General features: G+C 39.5%; 1 protein-coding gene across 1 annotated transcript in view; it reads right to left on the bottom strand.

Moving 5' to 3' along the window:
* The window catches only part of SEMA3A (semaphorin 3A), a 170,140-nt gene that overhangs the window by 34,664 nt on the left and 114,745 nt on the right, over positions 1-20,731 (bottom strand). The window contains exons 7-9 of the mRNA XM_056341639.1: positions 1,757-1,899; positions 420-534; positions 252-321 (exon numbers count right to left, since the gene is read on the bottom strand). Coding sequence (XP_056197614.1) covers positions 252-321; positions 420-534; positions 1,757-1,899 — 328 coding nt within the window. The remainder of the gene's footprint in view (positions 1-251; positions 322-419; positions 535-1,756; positions 1,900-20,731) is intronic.

Here is a 20,731-nt window from a genome sequence, read left to right as displayed (position 1 = left end):
ACTATAAAAAGCCAATTCAGCCACAAGAACAGCCTGAGAAACTGATAGTCTTTGTGATTACTGGCTTCAGAGTGATGATGTACGTTGCTCATAAGAAGAGAAACCTAATTCATTACTTCTTAGTGCCACTTACTTCTCAGTTCAAAGGTTAAGAAAATTTTGTGTTTCTTAAAGACATTTTTAACAAAGAGACCTCTTCAAAACAAGCAGCCACCCAAGTTTCCATGCAAGTAAAATGATACATTCTATACCTGGAAGTTGTAAACACTCCATAGACTATTGGATTTTTAGGGTCTTTTGAGTTCATTAGGAACACATCCTCTGCAATAATAACAAGAGACAGAAAAGAAAACTAAGTTAAAATAGTATGGATAATACCTGAAAACACTTCTGTGTTCAAAACCATTTCTGGCACTTACGTAGTTCATCAAAGTGTGTGTCAATGCCATTGGGTCCTGGCACAGAACAAATCAGACGGGCTTTGAGGAAAGTTGTCCATTTGTTAACAAGGCTCCTGTGACCACCAAAGTCATTCTAATAACAAAAGTATTTTGCATTAATATCTAGTAAAAGTCTTTGAAGCATCAACAGAGTACAGAAAAAATATAGTAAATAACCACAAGATGCTACTTATAGAAAACAGAATTAACCTTCGACACACAAAAGCATTATGTTATCAAAGACGCTAATTCTGAAACACTCTGATTTCACACTGTATTGCAACTTATTTCATACTAGCACATCATTTAAAAAACAAAACCAAACCCCAAAACCTCTTTATGTATTGTAATATGTATGTAACACTGGAGACAGACAGACAGGCAGAAAGTTTTGCTGCAGGGCTCCCAGGCTGTCATGTCCTGGTAAAGATGAAGGCGTTTATTATTCTTAACTGGGTAGCAAATAAGTAGAAAGGCAAGTTGCAAATGTAGATAAAAATGTCAGAACAGTGGGATCAATTGGACAGCTGCAAAACTTACGAGTAAAGTGCACCAAGGACTCTGTACTTACGGGGTAATTGGTTTTCAAGCAGCTACCTCTGGATTTGAGGGGGTAAATTGAAATTGAGCTTATGGATTAACATGAACTGTTACCATAAATATCATAGCTGCCAAAGCTACAACGTCAATTAATATAATTTCATTTGTAGAGGTCTTTTTCAAAGTCTGTCAGAAAAATATTTGGTCATTTATCACTAGGGGTCTACTGAATGGTTGCCCATTTCCACAGCTAAGCTTAAACAACTGTTTTGTTAAATCTTCCTTTGTCTGTGTTTTAAAGATTTTCACTAACGTGGGAATGGAAAGGAATTAACTTTCCCTTAAAAAGTAAATTCTTCAAATGTTTTTGCCCTACCTGACAGTATCACATTTCCTGCAAAAGATTTTTGCTTTTCCAGACACAGTCTAAACCTCAGAAGATGCCTATGACTTTTTAAATAAAACATTGTGGTTTGCGGAGCTTCCCCAGCCACAGAAGAACTGAATAGTATACCTTTGGTTGTGTTATGCCCTAACTGGTTTTCACTTGGGATGATCTCTGCTTTAGTACAATGCCAGTGTCAGTACTGACACTGGGGTTTTTTCATTCATTCATTCATTCATTCATTCATTCATTCATTCATTCATTCATTCATTCATTCATTTTATTAATTCAAAATTCACAATATTTAACAGTTTCTAATGCAGTTTCTAAAATCCCTTGCAAAGCATCCTGCAAGTGTATTCAATCTCACGTGAAGACATCATCACTTTACCTTGCAGATCTGCCCTATTCTGGCATGGGTGGCTTTTCCAGTGTGCTCTCCATCAATTGCATTTTCGCGGAAGAAGAAATAGATTTTGTCATCTTCTGGATTGTCACTCTCTGGTATCAGGTGAGCACTGATAAATCTAGGATCTGAGAAGACAATGCCATTGTGCATGTTACTATTCCAAGAATTGAATCACTTGCCTTCCTTATATAAATAAATTGTGATTTTGCTTCCCTAGGATCAAATTGCAAATAAACCTGTTGGGGACATCATCACCCATTAACACGTGACTGGTATTTACATTCCTCTTATCTTTAATACATATAGACACTTAATGATCAGACCTTAACTTTATTATTGGAGCAATTAAACATTCACAAAATCTCTTTACAAATGGTTGTATAACATTATAGCATGGCTTCTTAATTCCATGTATTTATTACTGACATTTCTCTTGTTTCTTTGGATGTTTTGTCTTTGGACAGTAATCTTTCTGCATGTGTTGCACATAAAATAAGAGGCTTATTGAAATAAATCTAATATTCCTAACTTTAGCAATAATGAAGAACATATAAAGAAAGTATTTTACATCTAGAAAAGTACTAATGTGTTACTGTAAAAAAAAAAATAATCCAGTTAAAAAATACAGTTTTGAATTACATTTTCCACATTATGATACTCCAAACCCCAACACTTTTGTCTCGTTTTTAGAAGTGCAATCCATTTGTGAATTTCTATTCAAGTTGTTGAAATATTTTCACTTGTCACTGTTTTAAAGAATATTTTTTTCATAGAAAAACTTTATTTCTTGAAATTAGAGTGACAATATTATTTGGTGATAAAGAAGATCCATCAGCAAATGAAAATATATAAAATGCAGACATACTGATGGGTTATGTAAAATATGGAGGAAAGAAGTTTTGGGAGAGAATTTTATAGAAATCATAACAGTAAATTCATACCAGTGGTGAATCTGGCTCATCACTGTGTTTTACAGAGATACTTGAGCCGGTATCTTTCACTATATTTGGAAAAAGAAGGCATATCCAACAGATTTACCAATCTGTTTTATAACCATTTTACATCCTGCTGGGATAATTAACTGAGAACTATATTTAACTTCTCAGAATCCTGTTCCTATGTGAAATTATAAGCTATTTTAGTGTCATGCTTTAACATCTTTTCAGTGTATGTTTATTGCTAAATAGTCATGGAAATAATGAACTGTACTTTGTTTTGCCAGTTTGCACTAGCTGTCCTGTGAAACCCGTTGCCTTATTAAGGATGGCAGTGTTTGTAAGCAACATATTTTGATATATTTATATATATGTATGTATGTGTTTAGATGTATCTATAATACAAGTATATACTGCATATTTTTTTATGTATATATATATATGTGTGTATGTTGTGGTGTTTGGGTGTGTGTGTGTGGGGGGGGGGGGAGTGTGTGTGTGGGGGGGGCGTGGGGTGGGGTGGTGGTGGGGTGTGTACACACACATATATATACATAATACATGAGAATGACCATAGTGGTGTAGACCAAGGTTTACTTAGATTCATATACAAACTACAATATTGTCCAGAAGTAATTAAGTAATTATCTGGGACAAAGAAAATGGTAAGTACAAATAATACTCTTCCAGAATCTCTCCCTGCCTCCAACTATTTTCAGTGCATCTGACTCCCTGAGCTTAGTTGCTTTCTGTGTGCCTAGTAACTGTCAATGGATTTTTTCATCCAATTCTTCTTGAACCCAAGTAAATTTCCAGCATTCAGTGTCCTTTTGGAATTTGTTCCTCACGTACACAATCTAATGAACTAAGACTTACTTTTGATTTTGTGTTTTGAACGTTGATCTTAGTTAACTTCATGTGGTGCCTCTTAATCCCTGTATTGGAAATACCCACAACATTCAAGATGTGGATGAATTGTGGTGCCCTTATACAAGAGTTACAGCAATGCTCTTTGTTGAATTTTACTGCTTTTTCTTTCTATTAATTTCTTACTTTTAATATGGATTTAACAGTTCCTAAGCAGTAATCTGACATTTTCATGCAACTTTATGTGCCAGAACCCCAGAAACTACTCTTCATTGGTAATGCTTAGTCCACAGCCCATCATTTTATATGTGAAGATAGGTATGTCTTCCTCACGGTTTTCCCCATGGTTTATCACTACATCATTCATCAAGAATAATTTAATTTGGCATTTGATTGCTTAGCTACCCAGTTACATAAGATTCTTTTGTAATTCTTCACAGTATTGCTTTGTCTTACCATGATGAATAACTTGGTATCATGTGAAAAATTTTCTCATCCTGCTGCTCAACGTCTTTTTCAGGTTATTTATGGACATGTTGAACAAGACACACCATAGAACAGATCGCTCTGGAACTGTGTCTATTACCTATTGTCTATTAAAATAAATCTTTTTAGACATCTGAATATATCAAAAATTGTAAGCAGCTTAAGTTGTCCACCCCAAACCCCAGTAACTTAAGGTATTAAATTCACTTCCTTCCTTTCTAGCATGCATTTAATAGCCTTCAAGTTACACTGACACAAGGCCCAAGATAAATAATACCTAGATTATATGGTACCATGGTAAATATCTATAATTTTATATACGATTTACCAGGGCTTTGAACACAATTTGTATCACAAGAAAAACAAGGCTACAGCTTGAAAATTTTTGCATCACAGGCTGTGGAAGGATACATTAGAGAAAGAGGATATTTTTTAGTAGGCACTTTTCTGGGCTACTGGGTCTGGAGAACCTCTTGTCTGAATACACTGTTTTTACATTTTTAAAGTCTTTATGAAAAAGGTAAAAAAATAAATAAATCATTAAACCAAACCCTAAATACATTCCCAAATGGTTGAATGATTTGCTTCTAGTGCAATAGGTTTTCAAAAACACAAGATATCAAATTCTAAAACAAAGCACTATATTATCAGGCATCAAAAATCTAACTTTACATTGGCCTATGAAGATATTGTGGGGAGTCCCATTTGAATCAATAATATTACTGATATAGTTCAGGTTATATAAACTTGCCCTTGGTTAGCATTCTTCTCTGTCCCTCTCATAATTTTGCAAGTGAACCTAGAAACAGTAAGAAAGTCTAGTATTAAAGCAGGACTGATACAAGAATGATAGAAAAACAGTTTAAGAAACTGAAAATATGTATTTCAAATAATTCTGTCAGAGTGGTAGCAGAGGAGAGGGTTGTAAGGAAGGCAGATATAACTATCGCCATAGCCAGAGTGCCTGTGAATATGCTTTGTATGCATTTCTTCCCAGTGCTCATCTGGTATGAATTCAGATTTTCAGTTAGTGATGAATAATCCTAACTACATCCCTGAAAATAAAGCAGTCATGCAGCCTCATATTAGAAGACATCCATCGTAGATCATGGCAGTTTTTTGCTGAATAACACTGGTGTTTCTTACAGAGCAGACCTCAGGCTGTTTCTCCAGCTAGTTAAATCGATATATTTTAGTCAATAAAAGAGTGGTTCTTTGTGTTACAGGGCCCTTGCTCTTGTTACCTGGTGGTATTTGGTGGGTTTTTTTTCCTCTTTCATATAACAGACCTGTGTCTATGCAGTGAAACAAATAAAGGAAGAACAGGCTACACGAGTTCTGTTGCATATAGAAATAGATTCATTTCTGTTCAGAATTAATATAACGATTATAAAAACATCGCCATGATTATATGTGTGGAGAGAGGGAGAGAAATCTGGTTGATAATTTCATAGGTGGTGTGAACTAGTGATCTGTAGTATGTTCTTTTTTGTTTCATTAGCGGAAGAGCTGTTTGTCTTGCCTGGGACTTGATGCACACTTGCATTTAACTCCAGGGCTTCAGACCATGCTTACAACTAACTGTTTAGGGTCATGATGAATCAATCAGCCAGATGGCTGGCAGTCATGCAACACAGCCCTCTCCATGGACTATGCAGCAGTTTTTTATTGCTCTTCTTTGAGGAAGGGAAGGGAGATGTTGTCCACAGATGAGGGACTTCTTGACTCTCCTAATTGCTCACCCATGCAGCACAAGAAAGAATGTCATCCATGAATGTGTATGCTCAAGTATTGAGACTGCCCTGCCTTACCCTGCAAAATTAAACAGGTTTGGTATCAAGGGGTCCCCATAGGAAGTTTAAAATAATTCAGTCGGAGTTGACCTATTTTGTATATTCAACACAGCCACAAAAGAAGTGCTGGAATGAACTTCAAGCAAGTTTTACTGAATGGAATGTGGGACTTTGATCCAAACTCACTTGTGACAATTGTAAAAGCTGGTGTGCTGCAGCTATTGTGGATAGGTAGGATGACTTCAAATTTCCATGTATTAATTATTGGGTATTCTGTGACCCTAAAACTGTCTCCAATCAGAAAAGCATTCAGAAATGCTGCAACACTTTCTTGCTTAAAAGCAGTCTCCTATTGCCTAAACATCCAGAAAACATGTTTTGGGAAAATGAATTTAAGAAATAATTTGACAGCAAATATTCTTCCAATGATTCATTGCTTTTAAAATACCCAAGGAGACAATGTGGAAGAGTGCTTTAAAAAACAGCATGCATCAAACAAACACGTCTGAAACGTGTTTAAGCATGATCAAAGGAGAAGCAAAGCCACAGCATAAACATGATCAAAATAACATTACAGCTAAAAACACTTCTCTGATCTTGCAGCCAATATGAGCAAGCTAAAAATAAAACCTTAGATTTTTATTTAAAACAATCAACCTCAAGAAGCAAATTATTAAAGCACACACCTTTTTCAGCCTCCTTTTTCCAGTTGTCTTGGCTGTGGGGCTATTTCTCAGATCCCATATGACACCTTTGTAGAACCACTTTTTGTGTGCCCTCCTGCAATTACCAGCGCTGCAAACTTTTCACTGGCAGCGGCCCATTAAACTGTCCTTCATGAGAAAACTGTCTCTTTATGAAAACGACACCTTGGTCCAGCTGCCTCTATGATTTATATGCCATTGTTTGCTTAGTTAAGTAATGGAAACATGTTTTGCTTGTCTCAGCACTTCAGGCTGAGAAAAAGCTAAGGAAAATCGATCTGCATCAGTTCTTTTACAAATGTTTCTCTTTAGCAGCAACAGACGTGCCCCACCACCATCACCACTGCCACCGCCCCCACCCCAATAGCAAAAAACCAATACAAGTCAGAAATTGGATTTCTAAATGAATTGTATTAGCATTTTAATGAAGATCTATAAACTTGAAGGCACAGAAATTACCTTTAGTTGTCAAGATTGAGTAAGTTGAAGAAACAGAAGCTAGGGTCATCTTTTCATCACTTGACAGAAGCCAAAGGGCAGTTCTCTCAGGAAATGTTTTGTAAAGAGTTTGAACTGGATGCCCCTATTATTGTATATTTATGGTCAAAATGACTAATTTATCAGTTCACAGCAGGAAAATTCTAGGAAACTAGGGAAATTTTATGCTCAGTAAAACTGCAATTGCTATAATTTAATGAAAAGTACTGGAGGGTGACTGAGGCCCTGAGGAGAGGAGAAAGACCAGGGAAGCCAAAATTAAAAATTTAACAACAACAAAAATAGAAAGCTACTCAGGACTTCATAACTACGTACAGTGCTCGTCCGCTGAGACCCAGTGCAGAGAGCCAAACACTGTTCTCAGAAAACCTGAACTTGCAACCACAGCGAGCTCTACGACCCGCAGAGAGGAGGATATGCAGCACCAGTCACAACCATGCACAGCAGAGCTGTGCGCCGTGGGCATGCTTGCCAAGGCCACCAGAGGATGAAGATTTTAATATATGGTGATGAGAGAGGTAAGGTGGTTTGTGGTTTTACACACCTGAGCATAGTTTACAAAACACCAAAGTTTTTAGTGGTGTTCTTCCAAAGTCCCTTCACTTTAATTCTTCAGCATTCGTATCCCTCTTGTTGCCGATGGCTCAGGCAAACACAGAGGAAGTTTCATGGGTTCACTGCTTACAGTGAAGCTCCTCAGCAACACAGATGGCATCAAACCGCATCCTCAGGGTGGGAATGCTCTTGGCATAAGAGATAGTTTGTAGCTATTATGGAGTTAACATAAGGCTTTTGGGGTAACATTTTGTCAGATGCTGACCTGGAAGGTAGTACCAGGGACAGGCCACAGAGGAGAGATGTGATTTAAAGACACTGTTTTCAAACTATGGGTAGGCAGGGGTGGATGTCTGATTGCAGGTCAGGCATGACGCAGATGTTAGTAGCTAGCACAAGGTAAGAAGCCCTGTGGTCACTCATTGATGTTGCAATAGAAATTCTCTTCAGAAAAAAGTTTTAAAGACTGATATTTATTATCAAGTGGTTTGCCTTTGAGTCAAGCCAGACTGATGGTGAGGAATGATGATCTATAAATAGTGTGTTAGCTATGACATTTACTTTCTCTTTCTTAGAAATCATATCGCTATTTTTTTTTAATTTTTTGAAGACTAGTAAAGGCAATTTTGGTGTCACAGGCTGATTATAACATGGGTTAATAAGTTTAAAGTTTAGCTAAGGCTTTTTGTCATTCAAATGCATAGATATTCTTTTTTTTCCTGATTAAAAACTCTTTTCAGAATTAAGAAAAAGAAACTTCCTCTCTGTAGAACCTAGCTGTTATGTTTCAGTGGTGACTGTTTTTGTGACGTAAAGAGATTATATATTTTCAAGGATGAAAAGTATTAAAAATAACATTAACATACCACTTTTCCATAATTTAATTACATGGATGCAGCAATAACATAACACGGGAAAAGACACACATTAAGAAAGACACACAGCACTTTTACACATGTAAATTCCTCTACATCTCAGTGTTACACTTACATATACAACCACAGGCATCTAGTTGTGGCTTTTCAGTGCTTTGGCCTTGAGTGTTACCTATGGATCACTGTCATTGTGAGAGGCATTAAATCTGAATTAAGTGGTGTTTTTTTAAAAAGGAATTACTGATTTATACTGGGGCAAAAGCAAAGAAGAGCAAGCATAGTTCTGAGCACTAATATCCTGAGGCATATAAGCCCCATGCTGGCTGCATCGCTATATGGGGAAGTGAAGAACTTTGTAAGGTCCATCAGGGGACTGAGCTCCTGTCCAGGTGCCCCTCCAGAAGAGCTGGGGGGGACTGAAAGCAACTCACTAATGTGCCTGGCCCCTCCAGCGCTGTCGGCTCAGAGGGCCTTCAGGCATACAACCTTAATTTGGGGAACTTAAAACCTCGAAAGCAGCACTCCTCTTGGTACCAGCCAAGGCTTAAACATCCAGGCAGACCCACTATCTCCTCCTTTGCTTCAGAGGCATAATTTGGTGTAAGTATTTCTTGCGAGTAACATTTTAGCTCATGCAGGAAGGAGAAGGAAGAAAATCTTGATCTCTGATCCAATTATCAGTTTCTGAAGCCTTTGTTCTAAAGAGACAACAATAGTTTTGATTTCCTGTAATGACTAATTATATGGTGAAGAAAAGCAAATACAAAAGTTCAGTAAAATTATAGCTTATTTCTCAACGTAAATTAGATTTCTCACAAAACAATGCTTATGATCTACCCACCCTATTTAATTTAAAAGAGGTGATTATTATCTCTTTACAGAACAACAACCAAAATTAACACCTCTTTTCCATTGCTGACTATGTTTTAAGGTGTTGTATATCTATCAACACAATTAATTTTAAACTGATTTACTTGTCCCTCACAGAGAATAATTGGGCAACTGAGAAAACTAGTGTCCTTCACAGAACAGAAAGGAAGGCTTGCAGCTCGTTGTCTCCATTTAGGAATACTTTAATCTCAATTCTTCTGAATTTCTTAACCTCTGCAGAAAAGGCTAATGAGACTTCAAGCTAAGAGCCTGTATCTTCCTCTTTTGGTCATTTATCTGAAGTTTTTGACATTGATGTTTGGAAATAAAAAGACTGGAAAGCCTATGCCTTAACTGGGTAACCCACATCTTCAGAGCTCCAGATGAATGACAAAAACTAAGTATCACAGCTCTGATGTTAAAAACCCCTGTGTTAGGGCAGGAAGGGAAGCATGGAGGCACTGAAGACAAAAGATGTTTCTGATTTGGGGTGTTACACACTCTTGGCAATCAGAACTACGTGGCGGGCCTGCCTTTTGTAGGTGGAGCGCAGGTCCCTGAGATGCCCAGGCAGTTTATGGTAGGGGAAACTGGCTGCTCATGGCCTCCATGGCTGTTCTGTTTGCTGGGTAACAAACCGGCCGAATGGCTAGACCCAAAGAGTGGTATTGAATGGAGTTAAATCAAGCTGCTGGATGGTCACAAGTGGTGTTCCCCAGGACTCCGTGCTGGGGCCAGTCTTGTTTAATAATTTTATTGATGATCTGGGCGAGGCGACTGAGTGCACCCTCAGTCCCCTGGCAGATGACACCCAGATGGGGGGAGCACTGCCATGCCTGGGGGCAGGGAGCTCTGGGCAGGCGGGCCGAGGGGCCGAGGCCAGTGGTGTGAGGGGCAGCGGGGCTCAGTGCCGGGCCCTGCCCGTGGGGCACAGCAGCCCCCGGCAGCTGCGGGCTGGGGGCAGGGGGCTGGGAACTGCCCGGGGGAAAGGGCCGGGGGGGCTGGGCACAGCCGCTGGGCAGGAGCCCCCAGCGTGCCCAGGTGGCCAAGGGGGCCAGCAGCGCCCTGGCCGCTGTCAGAAGCGCTGTGGCCGGCAGGGCCGGGGCAGTGCCCGTCCCCCTGTGCTGGGCACCGGTGCGGCCGCCCCTCGGGGCCTGGGCTCAGGGTCGGGCCCCTCAGGGCAGGGGGGACGCAGAGGGGCTGGAGCGTGTCCAGAGCCGGGCAGGGGCTGGGGCAGGGGCTGGGGCAGGGGCTGGGGGGGGGGCGGCGGGGGGAGCTGGGGGGGTCAGCCTGCAGAGGGGGGGCTCAGGGGCACCTGGTGGCTCCCTACAGCTGCCTGGCAGGGGCTGTAGGCAGGGGGGGTCGGTCTCTGCTCCCAGGGAACAAGCGCCAGGGCACGGGGAACCGGCCTCACGTTGTGCTGGGGGAGGTTCAGACAGGATATTAAGGAAAATTTCTTCACTGAAAGAGTTTTCAAGCCCTGGAACAGGCTGCTCGGGGAGGTGGTTGAGTCACCATCCCTGGAGGTATTGAAAAGACATGTAGATGTGGTGCTCAGGGACAGGTTTAGTGATGGGCTTGGTTAATGGTTGGCCTTGATGATCTTAAAGGTCTTTTCAAACCTAAAAAATTCTATGATTCTGTGACCCAGAACTCAAGAGATCAAACCTGTTCCTCTCCAGTAACGTGATTTTCTCTGGCCTTCCAGAATGCTGAGATGTGTTAATATGTCTTGGTGGAATATTCTTCCTCTTTGGAATGTGGAAGCTAGAGGGTACAAGAAAGTGTTTTGAAGGCAGAGAGAGCATGCTACAGCAACACCATCAGCCAAGCTCCTGACAGAGCACATTGCAGGAGACAAGTTCCTGTCTGAGCATGAGGAATAGCTGGGGATTAACAAGGCAAACACATTCCGCTGTAGGGAAAGTAGGACAGCCTTCAGCAGTATTATTGGCAAAAGCATGAAACACCAAACTTCGTCTTCAACTTCCATGTATCTCCTGAGGAGACCTAAACTCTTAGGATTTCTGTCAGCTCCATGCAGTGCACAACCCTGTCTCCAGCAGAACCCTTTGTCTACACGTATTTTACTTTTTTTTTTTTTGGCCTACAACATGAACAAATATGGCCTTTGTGTCAAAAATCATCTATGTTGAAAAGAGGAAGAAAAAATCGCAATTTTTACTGCCAGGTTCAATTTGATGTGTTTGGAAGGGGTTGTGTAGCTGTAAAAACAATCTCTTCCTTGACGTCATGTCAAAAAACTGGACAGGGCTCTGCTACCATCTCCGTTCCCACTGAGGGATGTTCATTCATTGGGTAACAATCATCAGCCTGAGATGATTCCATCGTTCCCAAGAAGCGATCCAGCAGAAAACGTTCCTGTAGCAATTTCCTAACCTATCTGATCTCCTGTAATTTAATTTCTTTGTTAAATCTTGTAGATTTGGCCACAAAACTGAAGTAATTTTGTCAAACTATGAAAAAGGTTTTGTTGTTATAATTAACTTTTACAGCTAGTGTAAAGCAACTTGACACAAAATCCATTAAAGTAAGATTAATGACGGATGGCAGCAAAGACTGAAAAAAGGACTGGGTGAATGACTGGTTTTAACAGATCTGTCAGTATAGCGCAGCAATATAAAATGCAGTAAGGCATCTGTGAGCGGAAGCAAAACCCCTCAGCACAACATCAGCGTGATAGCATCGGTTATGACAACCTCTTTCAATAGTCATGTGAGTGTAATATGTGATTCCAACTTAATTTAGCTTCAGTCAACATAAGCTATTAACAGGGTTTGTACCCAACTGAAATAATGTACTTATTTATTGATGATGTGGAACTTTGTTCTACTCATTAAAAAAAGAAAAGAAAAAGAAGTATTTGATAGCACAGGTATGATGAAAACCATGCAGTTGCTTCAGAGAGAAAAGTCTTGCAATATTACCTTTTGTGCTGCTCTGTGAGAAAGCTGTTCTCAGACTCTGTTTAATCAGTATGTACTTCTGTACGAGCAGTCTCTTTTTTATTTTTTTTAATTCACTGATAGCATTTCAGAATGTATTTACTGTGTATATTCTATATATATGTATATACTGTGTATAATTCAGATGTAATTACTGTGACTTTTAAGAATGAAAACCTTCTTGGAGTAACATTGCATCAGTCTCAAAATTTTAGCGTTTTTTAAAAGCAGTGAGGGAGGAATTTGTAGCACACTTGCTTGTGATACATCAACAGCCACGAGAGGAATTGGCAGAAAGCTTAGCAAAAGTATTTTAAAAGTAATAAAAGAACAAATGCAGTGAAATATAGGCCCTGTCATAAATGGGAAACTGGAACATTTTATTTAAAAATGCTTTCTACCAACAGGCAAAAAATAAAAATAATAAAAAAAAAAAAATTAAAGGTGAAAGTATATAAAATATGGAGCATAACTGAGTATTAATAATGACAAACCATTTATACAATCCTGTGAAAAAGGTTGATGACTCACTAGCCCGTGTAAAATATCCCACAAGAAGGTTTTGCACCTTTCCCTCTCATGGAGCTCTTCCTGCCTTTAGTGGAAGTTCCTTTAGAGAAACAGGAGAACAGGAAACAGACTGAAGGGATGGGTAAGTGAAGAGAGCAGTGCCCCATGACTGTCATATTTTACAGTGCGTCAGATGTTATCATAGAGCTCAGGAAATATGATTAATCTCACTGACACCAGTGGAACACTTTTTACTATTTATAAGGGCATTGAATTTTGCTCAAATGGCAGTAAAAGAATCAATAAACATCAATCCTCAGATATATGGCCATATTCACAGATAATGTACCATCGCTGAATGCTTTCAGCTATTTCACAAGAGCTGTGGAGTGAATGGGAAAAACATGTAATCTAGTCTTAAAAATAACTTTTCTTCTGTTTTTCAGAACAATTTTCTGTAAAAAAAGCTCTGTCCCTGAAAGGTTATCTGGTTTCTTCTTATACCAACTCATCTAATGAAATCATCCTACAAATCTTGCTGCACTTACCTGAACAGAAATCTTTACAAACCTACCAACAGGAAATGAAATGTGTATATATATATATATATATATAAACTTACGTTAAAAATATTTTTTCCATAATGCAGGAATCTAACAAAACCATAAGCCAGCCTATCACTTTAAAAGGTAAATCAGAAAGGAAACTATTTTGTCTTCATTTATTTACTAGGCTTGTGATAGCCCTGAGTGCTCAGGCACATCGAATTCTGCTGGATGTTATACAGAAGATGGTAGTCTCAAAGATTTACAGTTTAACCCTTGCCTTTGAAACACTACAAGGCAGCTCACCTTCCTAACATGTGAAACATTCAGCCTATAGCCACCAGTGATACGGATCAGAAAACAGGAGGAAAAAAGAACCGAAAAAGCCATATCAGCTGGCAGTTCCATTTTGGTGGGTTGCCCTCAACAGTCTTTTGGATATAGAAACTTTCAGAGAACACTGCTGCTTTTTGAGACTGAAAGTGGGACTCGTAACAGCAGTGTTGCCACATTTCAATAATATAGGCATTTATCTGTGCACTATCACATCACCTGAGGCCTTCACTGCTTCAGACTATCAGCCATTAACTGGTGAATACCTATACATTTTGACATATCTTCAGTGGTCCCATAAACTTTACTATGTCTTTGTTACTGTATGGCATATAAAAACACCTATCTATGATTGGAAATTCAAATCTAACACCCAGGTATTCAACAAGGATAGAGTTATAGAAATCCATGGAATCCGTTGGAATAGCGAGTGATTGGATACTTCTAACACCACTTTGAAACCTCAAAGCTAGGTATTGAAGTCTGAGATTAGTAATATAAGGTGCTTAAGGTGCTCCGAAGGTCAATGGGAAAAAGAATTACCACTTTGGCAATGCAGTAAAATAGGATGTTCAGGATCTGTTGCACTGTCAAAACTTAAAGGCATCAAATGAGGAACCATTTGTCAGGTTTTTTTTTTTTGTGTATGTGTGTGATCTGTCCGTTGTATTGATAACTGCAATTCCATCAATAAGGCTTGTGCACGGGAGGGCTTTTTTTGTTTATTCTCGCTGTTATTTAGTCAAACATGCTATCTTTACAAGTGAAAAATAAGTGTCCATTTGTGTCTCCCAGTTGTCCTTTTCTCTTCCTGTTCTCTCTTCCTTTACACCACATTCATGAATAAGGCTTTACGGGATACCAGGGGTCCTCAAACTATGGCCCGCAGGCTGGATACAGCCCCCCAGGGTCCTCAATCCGGCCCCCGGTATTTACAGAGCCCCCCCTGCTCCCCGCCCCCCCCGCCAGGGGTTGGGGGGGAACCCAAGCAGCCGCAGATGACTGCCTGCCGCTTCATCTATGCGCCGGCCCCCTGTTTAAAAAGTTTGAGGACCCCTGGGCTAAACGATGCTGGTGGTGACATCGGTTTCACCCTTTTGTTTTGCAGGTGTTGCCTGGCTGAACCTGGGGAGGAACCCAGTGGAGTGGCTCGGGTAGGACCAGGACAGTATCTATCCTGGGTTTGCAGAACTAAACAAAGAAAAATCACTAAAAGCTTTTGTACCAACTAAAAACCTGCAAAGGATGAAAACTACTCTGCTGGGAAATTACATGCCATATTAAATATACAGGTTTTTAATTATGTGTTTTCTCTCCTCCTCTGTTGAAAGGTTAAAGAAATATTAAGATGACCTACAGTTACAGGATAGAAGGGTCTTCAGGATGTAAGATTAGCTATATCGTAGTATTTCAGAAACAACGGAACTATAAAATCTGCAAGGAATTAACAAATCTGAATTTAACTGCAACAGATGCTTTATCTGTTTCTTGATCTTACATGCTCTTTGTGTCCACCTAATCACAAAGTATTGCATTAGGCCCAGTCCTGCTCTAGTAAAGTCAACAGCCACAGCTCTGCTAAATACAGAAGTTGGAACATATTCTTGAGAATGGAGCTTAATATTAGCTTTGCAAATCTTTACTAGTGTGACTTTTGAATTGTGCCCTTGAACTACCTGAATGCGTTACCAATTTTTAAATATATTGGTGTTTCCACTTCGTTGTAAAAATAGGCTTTCAATACGAGACAGTATTTAGCAATCCAGTACCAGCCATCAGTCTGATATCAGCCATGACATTATTTAATTTTCAGAATCACAGAGGTTAAAGCTCACTGAACTATAAACAGTTGGAAACATGGAGCGTAATCCCAAGGCACAGCTCTGCACAAGCTGTAATTTAAATCATATTGCATGCTAAGCTGAAAAGGCAGTGCAGGTCCCAGAGGGCATGAATAAATCTGCAGTCACTGATTTGCCACACACATTTGTGTTGGGATTCTGTAACTGTGCAAATGTGATGTCTTCCTTTAGTGCAGAGGACCTGTCATCTGCTGAGATTTGTAATTAAATAACCCAAAGAACAAAAGCAATTACTGAGCCTTACAAGCATTCAGACTAAAATTTACATGATTTCATGAACAAAGAGAAGGGGAAGTGACGGAGACAGAGAGAAAGGGCGGCTTGGAGTCTGCAGCATGATTCTAGTGTCTAGTGCTAGGTGAGATTTTAATGTATAGACCAGGTATTCACATACCTGGCTTGCTTTGAACTAATAATTCCGTCATCACAGACTCTGCTGTGAAGTGGATGTTTCTCCATCTAAGGAGCCAATTATGTTTCCAGCTGGCTACATGCCACATCAGGTGCTGGCTTTGAGCAATCAGTTGTGTTAATTGCAAGCAACACTGAATGCCTTTTGGGACAAGCAATTCACGGTTCAGGAATGTTAGTGTAAAGGGGGTTAGGCTCAGCCCCATTACACCAATCACAAAGTTTGCGCAGATTGCAGACTAACAATTGTAAATTTATGGAATTGGGGGAATGAGGTAGGAACAGACTAAGCGGCTGTATCCTTACATCATTAACTGCTGGGTGTGCTGGGCATCTCAGTGGCTTGGAGGGGTGGTGGCTATGTGGTGGTGGAGCCCTTCACATTTTCAGCTCAGTAGCTCTGTCCTCCCATTTCCCTGGTTCTGTCAGGTATTCTGATCTGGGCCAACAGGGCAAAGACATTGGGTCAAGAGAAGACTACATCAACTGCTCAAGAACATGGTGTCCCCCACATTTCTTGGCATTTTCTTTCTTCCTATTTGTCATTCTGGTAAAATAATAATCTAAAAAAAATACATAGAGATTGTCTGATGTAAAGGAAATATTATAAGGCTATAAATAACAGTGAATGCCATAAACAGATGTTGAAGGGCAGATTTATATTAAAAACAGCCACTGAAGAAATAAAGCATATTAATTAAATGAGCTGAGCACTGCAGTGAGTAAAAATCAGTAATCTTTTTTGGCTGCATTGGGAATAGTCTCATTTATTATCGGCTGAAGATCTGGCCTGTGGTATTTTTTAGTATCTAACTTTTGTCTCACTACCTGAAAAACAAGTTTTAGCTAATCTGCTTATTTGCAAGGGTTGATTTCCAATACATTTGCCCATGAATCACAGCACCAGTGCTATTTAAAAGAAACCTGCCCAAATCTTGGAGGTGAAGAATGGGAGGCTTGGACTGAATCATTAGAGATAAAGGGAGTCAGTGTGTGGTGAGGAGGGGGAGGAATTGGTGCAAACCTCAAAGTCTGCAGGTGCTTAGAAACTGTGTAGAGGCTCAGGAAGTGTATCTAATACCCTTTAGAGGCTCAGTCCCTGGTGTCCCACATGACTGTACAAAGAAAACTTCTTAAAACAAAGCCATCTTATTTCTCCCTTTAGCACAGACTAAAACATTGCCAAACACTTTTGCGTCTGAAGCTGTGAATTTCATTAAATTCCATGCAACTCGCTCACCACTCTCTATTTTTGTGTGGGTGAAACCTCTAATTCTCCCCTCACCGCCCCGCGGCCAGCATGCTCTAGTCACATCACACTTAACCTTTGCCTTGGCTTCTCAAAAAAGAATTTGTTTCACTCTATTCACAGCTTCAACAGTTTGGCAAACTGCACTTGAGCGCCGCGCTGGGCCTTTATATTGAACACACTAATCTGATTGTTTTTCCACTCTACAAACTTTGGGTCAACAATCAAGCTGCTGCCAGAAACTAATTAATTTGCAAACAGGCCCCATTTTCACAGGGGGAGAGCTTTTGAAACCTATGTCAGCAGAGCTGGTCACACCATGGTGACATGCATTGTCATGGCATCCACTTTTCTGGGTAATTCTCCTCACTAATTTTTCACCACACACATGAACTCAAATTACCCAGTCAACAGTAAATCTCTATTGAATGCCCACCAAACCCTGAACGTGGTGGCCTGAGAAGAGGAAATTGGTATTGACAGGGTCAACACTCATTAAATTGATGGCTAGAGCAGAAGGGATAAAAAAACCCAACACAAGAACGTAAAAAAAAAATTATTCAGATGCATGTCATATCTCAATGAAGGGGCTGTAACAGACCCATTCCTGCTTTGTTTAAATCAATTAGTATTCTGCTGTGTGATTTCCTACAAGCAGATTTCTGCTTAACTTTTCTTGAAAAACTGGTTAGTTACTATTGTGAACTGGAAAGAAAGCACAGTTTGGTAGCTAAAAGTCACTGTTTTCCAAGCATCAGAGCTGTAATGAACCCTCATAGAGATCTCAGAGATCATGGGAAACCCACTTGAATTTGCAAGGCTTGTAACATGTAGGCTTTGCCTTTGTCATCCTGCCACCTAAACTGAACCCTCCTCTTCCACAAACTGATTTGGATCTTTGTAAAAATAATAATTACAAAGAAACCCAAGTTGTGTAATTTAAAGTGGGGCTTACACCAAAAGCGAAGCAAAGTGCAGTCTTAGAACCTGAACAATACACCTGTCATGGACAAATTACTTTTTTTTTCCTTATTGAAATTCATCTCCAGGGCAGGAGAAAAGGCTTCCTATGAACTGATGCATGTGGGTAATATATGCATATTTTTATATTTATCTATCTATCTATCTATCTCTGTATGGATGGATAGATTCTTTCAAATCACATATTAACTGAAAGTAGTATACAAAGCTTTCTGGTAGAGATTATTGCCACAGGTATCACTGCTTGAGTTATATACTGAGTTTGTCACCTTCTTTATGTGAACAGACCATCAGTTTACAAAGCTGCCCATTGCCAACTCTACAAGTTATCCATTGAAATAAATATATACAAATAAACAATTCTTCTCAGTTTAACAACAACAACTAAAAAAAGGAAGCTTTCTAGAGAATATAGAATATCACTGGGATATCTATATTAATATAGAATATTCAGTGTGACAAGGCTACAGAGATGGGGACATCCAGGATCAAGAGTGTGACTCTTGGAGCTTACTTATGCAGATGGGTTTTTACACAGCTCCTACTGCCGGAGGTGGCAAATAAGTCTCAGATTTGTTTATATAAAGCTGTGTCTATGAAAAGCAACTCACCTGGCTCATCAAATTTGATCCTGAACACCCAAGCTAGATCACCCAATTTGCCCTGTACAGACAGGTGCACTGATTTATCCATATCTAGCATCTAGCCAGAGCTTGCTCTGGCCCTTTCAGCCAATTTCCTTCCCAGAGAAGGCAGAGCATAGGTGGTGGGAAGGGCTGTACTTTCAGATCTCACCCCAACATGAAGCTTACTAGGATTTACTGGGTTGTTCACCTGATACCATATTCATCACTGAAATAAACCCCCTTAAATTTAGTAATTCTAAGGCAACAGACCAATTGCCAATAGGTCAATTCAGTGTACCTGACTGTGTGGTAGACCCCCAAGCTGGCAATCATTTCCAAGTTTCTGTTTAGAGAGAGTCTATACTATGTGCTGATCTGTTTGGGACAGTGCTTCTTTTGAGAGCTATGAACTTCTTTCCTAAAAATGTACTACATGCAGCAAACTATTCTCTGGTCTCCAGTAGAAACAAAACACTTGGAGCTCTGTCATTATTTTTTATCTTATATACTCTATAAAGAGTCACAGTATGAATAGCAGCAAAGCATGGCATCTAATCTACCCTCCCAGCTGTTATTTTTTTCTGTGGATAATAAGGCTAACCAATCTAAAAACCATTAATGAACCCATGGTTAACCATGTAGTATACACATATTCTAAGTCAGGTGTTCCTGGACAAAAATTATCCTAACTTCCCCAAGCATATTGAGGCTACAGCTCAGACCAATATGTTTACTGATGCAGGTCCTTTTGCCCCAGGTCATGTTCTCTAGTGTCACAAAGTCTCCAAAATGTGTGGTCAAACTAGGGGCACGTCTTCTTCTGCTTCATCTTTCCTACTATCTTTTTTCCACTCCAGCCTCAAAATTTATCCTTTGGTTTCTTTTACTAATTTTTCATACCTAAAGGCAACAAAATCTCATCCACAGCGCTGACACTTAATGAAGAAAATTACCTAACCCTAGGTGGGTTTGGAGTGGGAGAGAATAAGAGAGAGATCTATGTACCAGATGGATTTAAAATAATTTCATTTAGGCCACTTGATGGGAGGTTATAATTTTTCTGGTTTTTTACCCACCACCTTCATGATCTTTCTCACATCCAGAGGAACTGTAAAGCACATTCTCTATTTGCTATTTGGTCTTCGATTTCTGAATCAAATGCTTCTCTTACTTTGTATACAGATAGGGGGAGCCGTTATTAGATAGGATGAGTCAACTGGTTCAAATATATGAGTATCTTCTGATCAAATATTGATTAGGACCCATAGCTTCCTGAGTTGCAAGCATCTCAGGTTAGCGACACTATAAACATCAAGCAATAACATTAAGTAAGGAGTGATTATTTTGTGATTTTACAAAATTCCACATTTCTTCCAACAGGAAAAAAGTGGGTTGTAACAAAAATATCTAAAGAGAAGGCTTGTTAGATTGCAATGAGGAAAACAATTTAGAATTCATATTCAATCTTTGAAATTTGGTTCTACAGACTTAAGGGAGAAAAAAAACAAACCCTTGTAAATTGAGTTTCTATGCCATTCTGTTCACATTATTATGCCACCGTCACCATAGTTTCTGAGTACTTCCTAGCACTGTGTTAGGTGACATTAGCATTTGTCACACATGGAATTTATCACTGTGAAATTATTTATTACTATTCTTAGCAATGAAGATAATGGGAATGGGGGTGGGAGGGTGTATTGAGTGAGAAATGAGACTTGCATATATGGACATGTTTTGTTCCTGCAAGGATTGGAGTTGTTCATGCCTGTATAAGCAGTAGTGGGAAAGTGCAGCACTTGGTCCACACTAGTCTGCATGACAGGAGATATCAGCTGACTAATTTGGTTCAAATATAGAAATGCATTTTTTAAATGCAGGAGATCCTTGTGGG

The sequence above is a fragment of the Falco biarmicus genome, chromosome 5 (assembly GCF_023638135.1).
Source record: "Falco biarmicus isolate bFalBia1 chromosome 5, bFalBia1.pri, whole genome shotgun sequence".
In the NCBI taxonomy this organism is placed as follows: Eukaryota; Metazoa; Chordata; class Aves; order Falconiformes; family Falconidae; genus Falco; species Falco biarmicus.
The sequence above is the reverse complement of the archived record's forward strand: the minus strand, read 5'-3'. Positions and strand labels throughout refer to the sequence as shown.